General features: G+C 40.0%; 2 protein-coding genes across 4 annotated transcripts; both read right to left on the reverse strand.

The window, feature by feature from the left end:
• Nucleotides 1–5,407: 5,407 nt before the first annotated feature.
• On the reverse strand, nt 5,408–10,892 carry LOC112189387. Of its 3 annotated transcripts, none has more exons than XM_024328714.2 (8): nt 9,404–10,892; nt 8,607–8,947; nt 8,299–8,514; nt 8,093–8,185; nt 7,907–8,017; nt 6,917–7,192; nt 6,322–6,827; nt 5,408–5,696 (listed from the first exon to the last, which is right to left on the reverse strand). In XM_024328714.2, exons 1-7 carry the CDS (start codon nt 9,408–9,410, stop codon nt 6,339–6,341), a joined length of 1,533 nt encoding a protein of 510 aa, XP_024184482.1. In that variant the 5' UTR covers nt 9,411–10,892; the 3' UTR covers nt 5,408–5,696; nt 6,322–6,338. The 3 variants fall into 3 exon arrangements, with proteins under 3 accessions (XP_024184482.1, XP_040371231.1, XP_024184479.1); XM_040515297.1 differs by having other exon boundaries at nt 7,907–8,014; nt 8,607–8,952; XM_024328711.2 differs by having other exon boundaries at nt 8,607–8,952; nt 9,404–10,890.
• An 811-nt stretch (nt 10,893–11,703) lies between these two features.
• Nucleotides 11,704–12,309, reverse strand: LOC112184487 (putative F-box protein At1g65770). The gene has a single exon (XM_024322749.1). The coding sequence runs from the start codon at nt 12,307–12,309 to the stop codon at nt 11,704–11,706; it is 606 nt and encodes a 201-aa protein (XP_024178517.1).
• Nucleotides 12,310–16,870: the final 4,561 nt, after the last annotated feature.

Raw genomic sequence — 16,870 nt, forward strand, 5'->3', positions numbered from 1 at the left:
GGTCGAGAAGCCCATCGTTGGAGAATTGGGGAGAGTGAGAAATTTGGAGAATTTGATTTTCAGGGGGTTTATAGAGGTTTAGGGTTTAAGGGATGAAGAGGGGTTATCGACTGGTAGGGGAAGGAGTAAGAGGAGGTAGTTTGTAGTTTAGTTGTAATGATTCTCCTATATTAGGATGTCGCCGGTGAAGAAGGAAGAAGAGAAGGGAGGAGACGTGGGTGCCCAAATCAAATTTTTTTTTTGGTTAATAGGGTTCATGTTGCGCATGTTCTATCTCAACCCTTCTTTCTTAAATAGACACTTAAAATTATGCCTGGTGTAGTGAAAGGAATCACCTTTTTCTTTGAGAACTTACATGCCAAGTGCAGGGATTGCAATCTGATTTTCCATGAACAAGGGGTTTGCCCTATGAGTGGTGCACAAGGTGCGCAGGCCAATACTGATGAATAGGCTGATATTGGGACTTCTTTGGCCTCCCACTTCCCAGGTTTTTCTTATCTTCGCTTTCAAAATGATTTTTTCTGTTTTCAGGGAGTGCAGACACCTATACTGCCACCTATTGCCCGAAACTTGTTTGGCACCCCATGCATGCACAAACCTTGTCTTCCTATTGTGATCAGGAATGAAGATCTAAGGCCTGAAGCACCAAACAATGCATTAGCCTTGATTCCTGTGGAGCCTAAACAGTCTACCGTCAAGAGAGCCCATCATTACCATACACGTCCTCAAAAAAGCTAAAAACTCTCTTTGGTGAGAGTGATAGGGAGAGATGCTCCAAAAGAAGCTGAAAGTCTCAGAATTCCACACCAAGTTCTCTGCCAAATCCCTAGGGTTGATTGAGGCTTCCGGGGGAATCTTGGTTCCTAAGGAAGGTGTCCCAAAAGAGGCTATGCAACTAATCAAAGTGGACCAAAAGAAAAAGATGAGAAAACCATTGGGTTCAAAGAACAAGAACTCCCCCAAGACTAAAAAGGTTTCTGCTGAAGAAGTGCTAAGTGTGATATGCCTGGGTAAACCTCATAGCCCTAGTGTTAAGGGCAAGGAGAAAATTTAGTTTATTTTCTTTTGAACTATGCCTATTTACTTGTCTTTAGTAACATAGTTTATAGGTTTTCTTGAATAAGTGAGCATGGGTACCGTCAAATGATCGGACCTAATCTATGTATCGTTATGGTTTACCACAAACTCTTTATCTACCCATAGATGGTAGAGGGAGGATATGTAATTGTCATTTCTGGCCTAAGTATTATTATATCAACATGATATTATTTCAGAAAAAAAAAAACAAAAAAAAAAAAAACAAAACGGAGGCAATCGTTTAGAAAAAAGAAGAAGAAAAAACTAATTAGCCAGCATGACTATTTTAGATTGTCATAGCTGTAGAAATCCCTAGAATATTATCAAACAAAGCCTTCAATCACCAGATTGGGAGAATTAGTAAGGTGCATACACCCACAATATGATGCACACTCTTTAGCTACAAGATCAACTATCATATTACCTTCTTTAGCTACAAGATCAACTACCATATTACCTTCTCTGTGAATATGTTTTATGTGCAAGAACTGAAAATGATTCATCAAAAAAGTGCTAGGGGGGGGGGGGGGGGGGGGGTGTAGTTCAGCTTTGTCACTTTGCAAGGGACTTACCTAATTAGCAAGTCTAATTCAACCAACTGATTAATATGCAGGGAGGTAGCAAGCTGTAAACTGTGAAAGAGTATGTAAACTTCAGCTTGGATTACTTATCTCCCAAAATTAACCATAGATCCACTAATTCATTCACTAAATTCATATATGTTAACAATCCACCTCCAATCACTAGAAGAGCGAGATCCATCTACATTTTTTTTTTGTGTTCCATACCAGACTTATTCCAGAATATCATATTTCTCTGCATAGTCTTCTGAACTTTAGCCTTACAATTAAAGAACAATATTCCATTTGGTGGCATAGTTTAGAACAGTCTCAGAGATGCTATATAAACATTACAGCAGGGATCAATGGAGGCAATAGCCCAGAAAAAAATAATATATCCAGCATGAGACTATTCCATACTGTCCCAACTCTAGAAACCCCTAGGCCGTGTTTGTTACATGGGATTGGATGGGATTGGACATCCTTATCTAGTCTAATCCCAGTTATCTCATGTTTGGCAGCAAGGGGGACTATTTTTAATGAGACTCCACAGTCCCAACAGCAGCCCCAACCCCTTCTACCACAAACCCACCAAAAACCATGGGATTGTGCAAGACTCCTTCTACTCCACTATTCATCATTCTCACTCTCTCCCTCTCTCACGACCCTGCTCTCTCTCTCTCTCTCTCTCTCTCTCCCCCCCCCCCCCCAATTTCATTTCGGATGCATGTCGGCACTGGCGCTGGCTTCTGGCCTCGCCGACTTGCTTCGAATGAGGCTGGACGGGTGTTTAATGTGTCCGGTGATCGGAGAGGGGGCCTGAGAGGATCCCATCGTCCTTACTTTCGGTTCAAGGTGGTTTCTGCACAGGTCGAGGTTTCGCGGCTGACGATGGTGGCCGGGTTCGTGGCTGGGCTACAAACCCGATCCGGTTTCTGGGTGTGTGATTGGATCTGTCCGGATCTTGTTACAGATCCACCTGTGGTTGGTTGTGGCGTGGATTCGAACCTTGAAACATGGTGTTTGACAGCGGTGCTGACTTTGATCGTTTCCATGGAGGGCGGCGATGAGATTGGAGAGGGAGACAAAGGGAGGGAAGTTGATCTCCTTTTTGGAATTGGGCGCGCATGAGGGTGGGATTCTGATGGTGATGAATGATCTCTGCCGGTTCCTTGTGGAGTCGGAGAGGCTTTCTTCGCTTCCGGAGTGGAACTTCACCAAGATTTTGAGGAACTTCACAGGAACACTCATCTGGAGATGATTAAACTCTTGAAGAAGTTTGCAGCATTGAAGAGGAAATATCAATGATAGTCCTGTCATCACCAAACATGAGCCAAGTACTAGAATAGGATAAGCCAAGCTAGAGGAGTCCAGGACTCTTATAGAAATTAAGGTGGGCAATGGCAATCCTGTGTAACAAACACAGCCCTAGAGTATCAAAAACGACAATTTTTTTAAGACCCAAAAAATATCAATAGATTATTCTCGGTGCTCTCTAAGTTGTGTCCCAGGACTTTTTTTGGTTTGCAATCCATTAACTTTGTGCATGCATCTCTTACTTCATTGAGTTCGTTTAGTATATAGACCCACTCTGAATAGACGAGCGTGTGAGTTTAGTATCGAGGCAATAATTTCTCAAGTGAGGACTTCATTTCCAACATTGATTTCTTCCACGTGGCGATGGGGGTAGCCCAATCAAAATCCACAAAATTTTAAATTTGTTTCGAAACTGTCATTATTTATTAAAATGAAATACCCGTCTGTGTTCTGATGGTCCGTCTGGAGGCACATCTTTGGGGCGCTGTCGTCGGACGGGCAGGTATAGTATCTCAGTCCGCCAGTGAAGGTCAGGAGAGGAGTACAGGTCGAGATGAGGACATTCGTTGGGGGAGTTCTCACAATTTGAAAACGTCGAGATCGAGGGAAAGTCGGCAACCGCCGACCTGGATCATACCCAGAAAGGCTAATCACCTTTGGCCGAGGATGTGAAAGCTTGGGATGGTACAAGATTCCCAATCGATGGGGCAATTCGGATCCGGTTGCAATTCGTCCGCAATGGCAGTCAGGCTTGGATGACCCTACTTGTTGGGAGCGCTGCAATATTACTATGTTTTGACGACCCAGCTTGGACGTCTATGTGGTTCGGCGGAGGCGAGGGTCAAAGGTGGCGTGGTCCGGCCAATGGTTTCAGCTACGGTTCGATGGTATAGTGGTTCAGCAGTTGCGATGCCGCGATTCAGACGAAGAATCGTTGACAATCAAGGTTGGCAGGGGTCGTGGGCCTGTCTTCAGTCCTTGGGCCTCTGCTGGTGGGCTGATAATATATTTTATTTATTTTTAATAATTTGTATTAAGTTTAGGTGTATTCGATTACCAATAAATTCCTGCCAACTCGTGGTAAGGTCATGTGGGCTCTGTACTAGGTTGCATACTCAGTATGCCTTGTCTGCCCTAGTGAGGCAGCAAATCATTAATTGGGTGCAACCTCTTAGTGGTAGGATGAAACCTCGTGTCGGCGGATTTAGTCCTAGTCATCAGCATATTGGGAAAGCTACTTTATTGGTTTTATGATATTGCTTTAATTTTCCGATATGCCACCATTATTGTAAAGCAAATGGAGTAGTCGTTATGACACTGTTTGCTACTTGGTGCATGTTCGAATACATGCTAGTAGTGGGGACTCCTGTTATTATTCGGGAGGTCCCCTTGAGCTATATTGTAATTTGGGGTTCAAGCCTTAAGTCCCCCCCTGTATTCATCAGTTTCATCAATCAAGGCCTGAGGGCGGCCGCACCAACCCTTGTTTCAAAAAAAAAAAAATGAAATACCCAATACACCTCCTTGCATGTTCATTGATTGGGCAACCCTACTAGCCACGTGATACGTTTGCCCTACATAAGAATTTCTCAACGTACATATCCTCTTTAATTGTCGATTTGTTCAAAGACATTGATGAGCCATATAGGGAAGGTGTGGTCTTTAAGGAGATTGATTCTGACACTTCATTTCCTACATTGATTATTTTCTTGGTTAAACGTACAAATGTACGAAGACATTGATGAGCCATATAGAGAAGGTGTGGTCTAGGAGGATTGATTCCGACATCGCCTAGACTCGGTGTCAGCAAATTTTAAGCACTTATTCCAAATTTAAGGTGGGAGCGATAAAATAAAATTAAAATAAAACAAAAGTAGATACCACTATTAGTGAAAAGAGCAAAACACATAGATTTTAAAAATATTGACTTTCACACAGAAGAAAAAAATCAATGGATTTTCACTTATTTTAATTTGTAGATACAGACATTAGTGTGGGAACTGAATGTCTGGATTCTACATAAGAACATGCTTGCACTATTACTCACTAAACTCAGTGTGCCTAGATTTTCTCACAGCGTATGTACCAAGTATTTAGTTTCTACTGATATTTGAATAAATTATTTATACAGACATCTGTAACAGTGACTTTTCACATTGTCGTTTGTGTGAATGTGAAAATGGCACTGAAAATCAATGTGAATGAGCACCACAAAAAAAATTCACACTTATTTTTCTTTCAGTGGGGAGAGACCAAATGCGGCTCCCCTTAAATGCCATTGAAATTAAATCTGAGTGTAGGAAGCAATTGGGCTTCCCACAGACACTAGTGGTTTTTTTCCTGGATATTTTCTCCATTTCAATGAGCTTTTCAGCCTTTTCTAGTGCCTTTTATTTACATTTCACAATACATCAACTTAAGCAACCACAAATAAATAGACAAGAAAATGAGCATTTCATAAAATTATCCATTATATTGATCAACTTAAATTATATTCACAATTTCAAATGTAGCAATTCCATTAAATAAACTTAAGTCCACAAATGTAGCTTCTATAGTCATGAATCCACAAATTTCATAGTTATACACAAACCACCCAACCTGCACTTCAACTGAAACCGTTGTGGTAAGTTCATGATCATATACTTCAAACTTCCAGGACCATAACTGCACTTTACTTCACATTGAATCTATGAACTGCATTCCAGATCACATGTAGGAGTTTCTGGAAGAGTGAGAAGCCTGACGACAGGAAGTTGAAAGAAAAAAAAAAGTCAAAGACTCAAGACACATGTAGACCCCAATAAAGACCAAAGAAAAACACAATCCTAAATCATCTTGCGACAGTAACATGCTGAATAGAATTATAAAGTTTGTTATATCTCCACCTACAAAACCTTTTCAGTGTCAACCACAAGTCTAAGTTCAATTTAGTTAGAACTAATAATGGTTAGTTGTTGCTGCAACTTCACCCTCAGAAAATGAGTTCTTTCACCAAGTGCATCATTCCAATACAGTGAGCAAGATGAATATCTTAATCATGACTAAGAAGTATCTAAAAGCTATTCTACATTATATTACTGCATTTCAAATGCTTCCCATGTTTTCAGATGCTTCACAATTTTTTTGTAACCTTATGTACCACAAGTCTAATACTTGATAGCATTACCACAGCTTGGCAGAGATGTAAATGAGATTTACAAATGCTAACAATACAATATGCACTCAGAGTCTAAAAGTCCATAAATCAGAAATCATAAAAGCGATCATCACTGATTGCATCAAACTATTCTCAATTAATAAGAAACATTGGCACCAATTAACCACGAGCTCACAATGACTTGTGTAGCGATATAGAATAGTTTACCTCGAATAGCCACATTTTTAAAGTAACTTGATGAAGTTTATGGGCCAAGCCACTGTGCTTCCCTTAGCTGCAGCAAGCGTACAGAACTCTTGGGTTGGCCGAAACAAAGCTATGTCATGAGAGACTTCGCGCACCCAAACTTTCCAACAGCCAGGACCAAGAGGAACACTATGTACTTTCTCGTTTGGATCCTCTGAGTGAAGGTCAGCAGTTGCAACAATCTTTTCATCTTTATCCAACCAACTTAACAAGTTCAATTTTTTCATTGAAGGAACAAACATTACTTGACTTCCACCTTCCTGTTCTTTTGCTGTTGACAGAATACTTGCATGTGTCTTTTGCTTACTCTGTTTGCTTGTTTCTTGTTCAGAACCTCCAACTCTACCATCTTTAAGTTTTCTTTTCTTGCTCTCTGCTCTATCATTATTAGAACTTCTAACAGTTGCATTTATTTTTTTACTTTCTGCACTCGCAGTGGCAGAATGCTGAGCACTACTGCTGGTTTCCTTTTTATTACAATAAACAAAATATCAATAACATTACTATACGTATAAAACAGAAATAATAGATGAACTATTTTGGGCAGAATACTTACATTCTTCTTCTCTCCTTCGTCTGATCGAGCTAAAAGATATTTTACCATCATCTTCAACCCTTGCAGCTCTCGTGAAGTAGCAGATAGTGCATTCTCCAACATAGTAACTTTGTTACCCACAAATGTTTGACCATCTACCTTCGAAGGAAGTGCTCCAAATCCATATCCACGTACTCGCCCTCGTCGATCAGGTCCTAAAACTTTAGAAACAGCATCATCGTTGACAGAATGAGTTTGCGAAGTCACTTGTTCTGCCATGTTTTGTTTGACTTGTTTCTGAAAAATACAGCAACAAATGTATAAATTAATAGGTAGAAACAAAATGCCACAACCCTTTTGGATTTTCTACAAACCTACAGCCAGAATGTTGGAGAATGACCACAGAAGATTTAACTGCAAAGGTAGTTCTTGAATGGAAGTTTTCAAGTGCTGATCGTTATCTAAACAACCACAATTTAGAACCATGACAAGCACATGTAGCAAATTAAACTTAAATCTTCCCAGCTTATGTAGCCATCTGCTTGATGAAGATGGTGCTGGTGTTCGCAGAACTAGGATGCTTCATTCTAATTGTAAAAGTTAGCTTCCTTTTCGTGTTTGTCTAGGCCTTAAATCTGCATATGTACTTTAAAAAGCTTTAATTCATCTAAGGTTACTGCTCAGAGCTCCAAACGAGTGGGTATTTGGCACTGAAACAAACAAAATAGAAAGATTTGAACTTCACAATACACAAACAGAGAAACAACAGATTAAATAATAGTCAAGGGAACTCAGGACAACTCTTGGGATACAACAAAAACAACCAAATTTGAGCCCTACAGTTTAATTAATGCAGACCATACAAACTCATCATTCATTTCAAGTTTTGAACTACTCCCAATAAAGAGAACAATAAGCAAGACTCTTAAGGTTTGTAACAATGCAGATTCATCTAAACTTTGGCGAGATTTTAAACTTAATTTTGCAATTAATAATGGCATAATTACTCACCACTACTTCTGGATCTTCAACATATTCACTTGAATCCTTCTTCTTTGCTTCATAAGCATGAAGCCACACATCACACCTTGTTATTGAATCAGGTTTGTCACACTTTTGCTTCTACGAAACAAAAATTATGGAGATCACTTCGATTATTCACATTCATAGAACATATGAAATTTTGTTGAGTCTTACCAATTCATCCTCAATGCAGGCAAAGCTTTTTCTACTTGTCCTATGAAGTAAAGTTTTTCGTTCTCTCATCCTTCTAAACTTTTCACACTTTTCCTATGAACAAAACCAAGTGAAAGTAAATTTTTCATATGCATCCAAGATAAACCAGAGCAGAGTGAGTAAGAAAGCAAGTAACAGTCAAGGGAAACCTTTGTTGAAACACTTACCATAAACGCTGGAGTCATCCTGGATTTGATAAACCTTAACCACTCATCCATAGAATGTATATTATCAGGTTTGCACATGGCAGCAGCTGTTTGTAGGCCTACCAATTCAGCTTGCTTCATTACTTCTTTTAATGTCAAGCTTCTATGATCTCGCCAAAGCTTAGACATTCTTTGAAAAATTACTTTCTTGTGACACTCGTCCACAATGTAATAAGTCTACACATGAAAATTAGATCAATAAAACACTACTTTTGTACAAACAAAAATATACTAAGCCGTTACAAACTTGTAATTAAAAGGGAACTTACAGTGATGTGTTTCCAGATTTCAGTTTTGAATTCATCTGAGAGTGCTTTCCCAGTCCAGGAGGGAATTGTTAATGGCACTAGTTCTCTTGCTGTGACACCAAGGAAAGTAGCAAATCTAGCTGCATGTTTCCCGTAAGGCTGACTTCTTTCATTGAATTCGACTTCAACAGGTTCTATTACTTTTCCTTTGTCCAATGCCTTTGCCTTACCTCTAGGTTTTCTGTTTGAAATTTCCGAATTTGTTGCATCTTGAGTTCCTATACTAGCAGGTGCTTCAGGAGAATTTGAACTTCCCTCTGAGATTAAATATGCAGATCCAATGCAATCCAAACTACAAGACCCTAATCTTCAAAGGTCAAACAAAATATAGTCAAACAATCTAAGACCCCTTGATCGTTTTTTATTTGTAGAAAAAAGTTAAAATAAAGCAAAATGAATTTTTCGAACAGCGGAAAGAATCAGCTCTCTGCTGTAAGTCATTAGATCAACTGCCATCATTCTTTGATCAACTATCCTAATCATAGAAACTCATATACCTAGTCTTGGTATCTAGCTTTTGATCTAACATAGATAGCTCATATCCTAGCTTTAAATGTGATGAAAAAGTTAAATGTGAGATTTAACAAACTAGATAGGGAAACCAGAAATGAATGCAAGGAATTACTAACATGAAGAAATTTAGCACCAGTCGTCAAAAGGACACCCTAATCTAATTCCTGAACAGGACCAAATCAGCGCCAATCAGAGAGACAAAATTCGAAAAATTAAAAATCGGAAAGAGAAGGAGAGACTCGAACCTCGCATCGGGAAGCATTACGGAGATTGAGCGCGACTGAAGGAGACAATCCTGGTGAACGAATTTGATGCTTTGGGTTCCTACAGATCCCTCAAGAGAAAATTGAGGTTGATGGAGAGGCAGAGGCAGAGGCCGGAAGAGAAAGAGGCGGAGGCGTCGGGGGTTTTGCAGACGGAGGAGGGAGAGAGGCGTGGTGAGGTGTGACGAAATGAAGAGTATTTTCTCAGATTGGCTTTTCCTTTTTTACAAAGGAGGGAAGTTTTCGGCCAAGTTTTCGCGCACTGGAATAGCAGACACAGCGTGCCTTGTAAACACGCCTTAAATTTTTGTTAGAAGTATGACTTTTACGGCGTTCTTTACAAAAATTGGAAATTGATCCAAATGGTACCTCAACTATCTCACCTTATAAATTTTTTTTTTTTTTCTTTTGAGAATACTCACCTTATAAACTTCGGTACATCAAGTTGCAGAAATGTCAGAACAGTATCTGAGATTCGTATCCCGACTGAATATATGTACCTGAGGTCGTTAGCTACGTTATGGAGCTTGCCAGCTGGCAATTTTTAAAGGGCACTTTCGTCATTTCATATTTTAATTAATTTTTTTACCTAAGCATTTTTTCCTCGTCTCTCTCTCTCTCTGTTCTTTCTTATCTTCTTCTTCACTCTTCTTCTTGCTCACTTGGTTTCCCAGCCTTTGCTCTCTTCTCGTCTTCTCTCTGATTTTGGATTTTCTTGCCGGGTCAATATCTTCTTCCTTCCAAGTCCAATTCCTTCCTACCAAGACAATCCCTCATCCTCTTCTTTTCCAAGCCCATATCGTTGTTTTTATGCCAACCATTCATCAAATCTCATTCCCAATCTGCAATCTGCTATACCTTCTTCTCTTCCTCTTCTCCGGATTTCTAATAGTGCCCGTGACGCCTCCACCCTCATCCCCCAACTCGAGAAAGTGCCAACCAATTCTCAATTGGGACTCCATTGCCAAACAATCCATGGCCTCTTTCAATTACCCATTTTACGCAGTGTCTGCTCCTCCAGCTAGTCCAACTCGTCACCAACAGTAACTCCATACTCCTCCCACCATTTTTGAATGTGATGAGTCTGATCCTTCGACTGCTGAGTCTGGCCAATGGATGAACTTTCAGAGATGTTGCTGCTTCTTGAAATGGGTGGCGAAACAGAATTAGGGGTGGTGGGTGGCCTAGCGCTAGTGGTTCGGCAGCAGAGGCTTGGACTCAAAACTGGTTGGAACAAGTGGATGGGCTTGAGGAGGAAGAAGATGAGAAGATGGGTTAATCGGCGGAGTGAGGACATGGCTGGGATTAGTGAAGATTGAGACATAAAATGACAAAAATACCCTTAAAAAATTGCTAGTTGGCAAGCTCCGTAATGGAGCTAACGACCCCAAGTACATATTTTTGCTCGGGATACGAATCTCATGTACCGTTCTGACATTTCTGAAACTTGATGTACCGAAGTTTATAAGGCGAGATAATTCAAGTACCATTTGGACCAATTTCCCTACAAAATAAGCTTTTATTTTTTATTTTTTAAAATACATTGTGATTTGATGCGCATCGTAAATAAATATCATTTACGCCTGTAAATCTCGCATCGTAAATAGTTAGTTTCTTTTTTTATAGTGATTTCCTTTGCGAATAAGGTACACCTGAGTGAAATTGACTTGCCTCAGAACGACACATGAATGTAGAAAATTTTGGATGACTTAGAGCATCTCAAATGGTTTTGTCTTTTGGCTTTGGTCAAATTTGAATTTGACATATGACATGGCAAAATTGACATGTTAACATTTTGACTAATTTTAGCTCCAATGGAGATGTTAAATTTGAATATTATTTTAATATATATAATTCTATTTGTGTTGCTTAACCAATTGCAGAAACGCATCAGCACGGTTGCTTTGTTACATGTTTGGTCTGCAAGTCTGTAGGTGCTGCTGCTGCAATGGGATTGAAATTACATGAGAGTGATTCAGCTCAGAAACATCTTTATCATCTTATCAACAACAACATTCATCAAGTATACAACACAAGAGATACGTAGACCACTCTACAAATTTAACATGAAGTTAAACATGGAAAAGGAACGCAACTTAAAGAGAAACCAATTATAGAATTTTATGACAACAACAAATCATACTTGCATCAATCCAGAGAATACGAACATGTGGAGCCGAGCTCAATTGGAGGTGGCCAAAATATCTGGGAACCGCTTGGGGAAGATCCCAACTTCTGAATACTATGGTCCTCTAAGTAGAACATGAAACTCTCTGGTCTAGTTACTTCTCTAAGAGCAAGATTAACATTGTTTTCATCTGAGAAGTAAATGCAATTCCCTTTGCACCCAGCCAATTCTTGGGCCAAACAGAGAAACAACAATCCATAGCCAAGAAAAACGCTCGATCACCCAAGCACTTCACTTCAACCCATCTGCCCAACTCTCCATTCAACAGTTCCAACTTGCAAGCCTTAAAATCAACTACCTTGAGTTCACCAAACTGATATCTTTGGTGTCTTCCACGACGCCAACGGACAAATAAAGAAAAATCTAACTCAACACCATCCCCTTCTTGCTTATTTTGTTCTTGATCAAAATACATATCGACCACATAAAGCTCTCCACAAGACTCTACCAAATGCTTCCTCCCACCAAAACCAATCACTTTTGATGAAATCTTCACCATCACTTCTGAAGACACATCAATCTTAAAAACATAACTCAAGCTATCCACCACATATGGCTGACCCTTATAGACAATAACATCATCAAAAACAAAACCTCCATTACTAAACCATGTGAGTTTCTCATCTCCACTTTTAGCAAAACCCAAATTTCCCTTATCAGAGATAACCAGAATAGCACAATCAACAATCTCAGCAGGCATTAAAATTACTTTCTTTAAACCACAAACAGAACTAGAGCCAAGGATGTATCTCAGAAAATACGACTTCCCTAATTCGATTTAAACTCCAACAAATTGAAACATTCAGGAGACGACGACGAGCCGTTTGTGTACCTGATTCGCCTGGAGGTGATCTGATTCTGAAGAAGCAATTTGTCACACTCTTCAACCTTGACCAACCAACCTCTAGACGACGGTGGCGCCAGTGATGACGTGAAGGGGCTCTGTAGGAGGTAGACGGTGTTTTGGGAGAGGAAGGAGGTGGGTCCATCGGAGAATGGGAGAGGGAATTTCAGAGGAAGTGAAGGGTGGAAGCGAGGCACAAGAATGCCATGAATGACAAACGCTGCGGAATTGGAGAGACTGGATGCGCAGTTCGAGCTTTTCTCCGATCAGTGGCCAGAGCTCGACTGGAAGATCGGACCAGTCGACTGTGATATCCATTGTTGACGTGGCCTCGTGACTTGGGAGGTATCCATTTGATCCATGTTCTTGATATTCAAGAAGAGAGAAGAAATTTGAAGAGAGGAAAACTATTTCTTTCTCTGAGATTTTGAAGTTCTGGGTGAGATGAAGGAAGAAAGACGCGAGAAGGAAAGAGAGAGAGCACTGAGAAACAATAAAAAAATAAAAGACAGAAATAGAGGAAGCTGTCATTTTTGATAGAGGAGAGGTGGATGTCAAATCCACGTGTAAAAAACACATCTGTTGGAGAATGGTTTGGTCGGTCAAAAATACCCGTTGGTGTCCAGATGGCAAAAGACCCATCTGTTGGAGATGGTTACATATGGACCCATTGTCTTCTGATTAATAATATCAAAAAATTAAGGAGGCAGACTATCAAGGCCTGGAGATCTCGTTGGATAAATCTGAAATCGAAGTACTCTTCTGAATAGGCCACACATAACAATATTAGTCATCTCATGAATCACTCGTAGTTAAATAGCTTCCAAAGTCATATTCATCTGTCGAGAAATATTCATAGCTTCATATTAATAGGATTCAAAATGCAACTGGCGGTTCTTTGGTGGCTTTGCATTAGGAATGGCACGCTGGCTCTCAATAGTATAAGCACATAATCTGACTCGATCACTAGGAATAACTCTCCATCCGGTATATCCAAAAGCGTTACTCCATGAAGATGAAGGAACAATTGTATCAATCCAATACCTCATATATATGTCTTTTCAATCTGTGAGCTCCTTTCATCTTCTCGCTTATTCATAATCTCATTAAGTCTCCGATCAACACCCATGGAAGACAAACAGGATCACATATATCCCTAGTTAATTAGCTGCCAAGACCGATCATTGATCTTCGATAAGAGAATGTCCATAAAAACCAATCAACCGCCATGTCGGATCACCATGCCCTCCTTTAATCCCCATATCAATAAACGTAAAGATGAGTCATGCACTATAAGATTGAAGTCATCCCTTTAGAACAAACCCAAACCACCTGCTTGTCCTATGCTCAAAGCCTCAAACCTATTTTTCTTTTCCCAACTCTAGCGCTCGTGTTAGGGTTTCAAACTCTCTAATCTGACACAATGGAAAGACGAATTTGATCGGTAAGAGATTTAAAAGCCCTAGTAGTGGTATCATTGCAAAAGCTTAGATGTCCAGAACAATGGAGAGAATGTACTAGCCCTATCAGGACAGGGGAAACCCTAGCAGAGCAGCTCTATGTCAATTTTTTTGGGTTACAAATCAGATTATTAATTAACTCTGAATAAAGAAATAATATTACCAATTCACCAATATTGATAACAGGTACTCACCAATAGCTAGCAGAAAGCATCAGTTGCTAAATTGCTAATCACATTGCCTAAAGAAAGTCAACTGCTGGTGACATATAGAAAGATTATCAGTTGATACTCATTTGGTTTCTTTGTAGTCTGGGGACACAGAGTTGGATCCTGATGCTAACAACAGTCAAATATTTCCAATTATTTTGCTATTATTCACAAAGATCTAAGCTACAAAATTCTTTCACGGACCTAAACAAAGTGTTAGTATAGATTTTATTGTATATTGGCATTCCTAATACAAAACCTAAAGTCTTAGGTCTAAGTTAGAAGTGTTCCAATCATTGGAGTGAAGACCTAGTTGAATGAAAAGAAAAACTCAATGCTTCAGCTGACTCCTCAAGGTACTTATTCACAGGTAATTGCATATGCATCTCATACGTTTTGTATCTTTATGCATACTGGGATTGATACATGTGTTGCAATCCCGGTTAGGTCAGAATATGTGAGTTGGCCTGTGTTCGATTTCCTTAGTTCGGAGGTCTTTTGTGCATTATTGCTATCGGTCATTAAGTTGTAAAAGGATATTTATTCTACATGATTTGTTCAATTAAGTCTATCTTTTTTATTAGGGATAAAATCATGTTTATTTGTAGAATATCTTTTTAGGATTTGTCCCTTCCATATAAGGAGTGATGCAGAACAGATGGCAGCCCAATTTGAAGAACAGTTGGATCGTGCTAAAGAAGGAAAACAAAAAGTGACTAGTAGACAGGAAATAGCTCAACAGTGTCCGATTGGGACGCACCTTACCTTTCCGGAAAGGGAATCGCGCTAGAAATCAAACTCGTGGCTATGCCACGACTTGTGGCCTTTTTCGGGCTTTCGGGGTCGTTTAGGGCCTCAAAACTGCATTTTTATATTTTTCGGTATTTTGGTTTTCCTATTTATTTTCGCGTTGTTTTCGTTTTTACCCATGGGATTTAGGGTTTCATTGTTAGTCGCCCTAGGGTTTATTTTCTTTTAAGTAAGCCGCCTTAAGGCTGCAGAAGGCACCTTTTTTTATCTTTTATCAATAAAATTGAGATTATTCTCTTTTATCTCTGGTGGACTCCAAAATCTTTGCTTAGGTTTATTGCTGGTAAACCTAGTTATTAATCCGTCTGCGTCAGGTGGTATCAGAGCAGGTCTTCCCTGTCTCTCCTATTTACCTTGGTAGCAATGGGTGAAGTTACAAAATCAGATATCGAAGCTCTTACGACAGCGTTTACCGCTGCCATCAACACCATGAACAATCGGATGGACCAGCAGATTGGAGAAATTCGTGGGTTGTTGGGAGAGAGAAACAACCACAACAACAATGATCGGAATAGAGGCAGGGAAGGAGGCCAGCGAGTTAGGGCTCCACGTAGAGAGGTTGTTGTTCATACTTTAGAATCTGAGTCTGAAGAAGAGATTGTGCAATATGAACCACAAGGACAAGCTGACCAAGATTACAAAATCAAGGCCGAAATTCCTTTCTTTTCGGGCAACTTGGGTGTAGAAGATTATCTAGATTGGCAGCTTCAGGTGGACAGGTTCTTTGAGATTATGGAAGTTTCTGAACACAAGCAGGTTAAGCATGTTGCATGGAGATTGAAGAGTACTGCTGCAGTTTGGTGGGATAAATTGCAGAACACTCGAAAGAAGCAGAGGAAGCAGGGTGTTAAAACATGGCGAAGAATGAAGCAGCCGATGATGGAGAGGTTCTTGCCGGAAGATTATGAGCAGATTTTGTACAGGTTGTATATTGAATGTGTCCAGGGAACTAGGACAGTGGCTGATTACACCGCTGAGTTCTTACGCTACTCAGAGCGTAATGAACTAGGACAAACTGAAGGCCAGAAGGTGGCTCGCTATGTCAGTGGGCTGAAGCCTTCCATTCAGGAGAAAATCGGGTTGGAAACTGTTCATACCATGGCAGAAGCTTCAAACCTAACATTGAAGGCAGAGTTGTTAGAGAAACCTTCAGGAGCTTCTTCTTTCCAGAGATATAACTACCAAAGGAGCACAGATTTAGTAAACGCCTCAACTGACAAGGGTAGAACTACACTGCAGAAAACAGAAGGTGCTTTTAGGGCTTCCAATCCTCCTTTTAAAGGGGCTGGCAGTTCTAGTGGTGCTCAAAACAGGGCCCTGAACCAGAGGCTTAATAATCCTTATGCTAGGCCTACAATAGAAATTTGTTATCGATGCAACAAGCCTGGTCATAGATCTAATGTATGCCTTGAGATGAGAACTGCCCTTATAGATGATTATGATGAGGATGAAGAAGAAGTTGGAAGAGATGGCGATTATGATGGGGTTGAGTTTGCGAAGGAGGAGTCTCCTGAGAAGGTTAATATTGTGTTGCAGCGGGTTCTACTATGTCCTAAAGAAGAGGGGCAGCGGCACAATATTTTCAGGTCACTTTGTTCCATTAATAACAAAGTGTGCAATTTAATTGTTGATAATGGAAGCTGCGAAAATTTTGTAGCCAAGAAACTGGTGGAGTACTTGCAGTTACCTACACAGCCTCATGAGGCACCTTATTCCCTCGGGTGGGTCAAGAAAGGTCCACAAGTTCGAGTTGTTGAATCCTGCAAAGTACCGGTGTCCATTGGTAAGCATTATAAAGATGAAGTTATGTGCGACATTATTGATATGGATGCTTGTCATATTTTGTTTGGACGACCTTGGCAATATGATGTGGATGTGACTTATTGATAGGAGCATTTTAATGCGGTATTTTAATAGTTAATTCCTCACATTTTGCTT

Source organism: Rosa chinensis, chromosome 2 (genome assembly GCF_002994745.2).
Source record: "Rosa chinensis cultivar Old Blush chromosome 2, RchiOBHm-V2, whole genome shotgun sequence".
Taxonomy (NCBI): Eukaryota; Viridiplantae; Streptophyta; class Magnoliopsida; order Rosales; family Rosaceae; genus Rosa; species Rosa chinensis.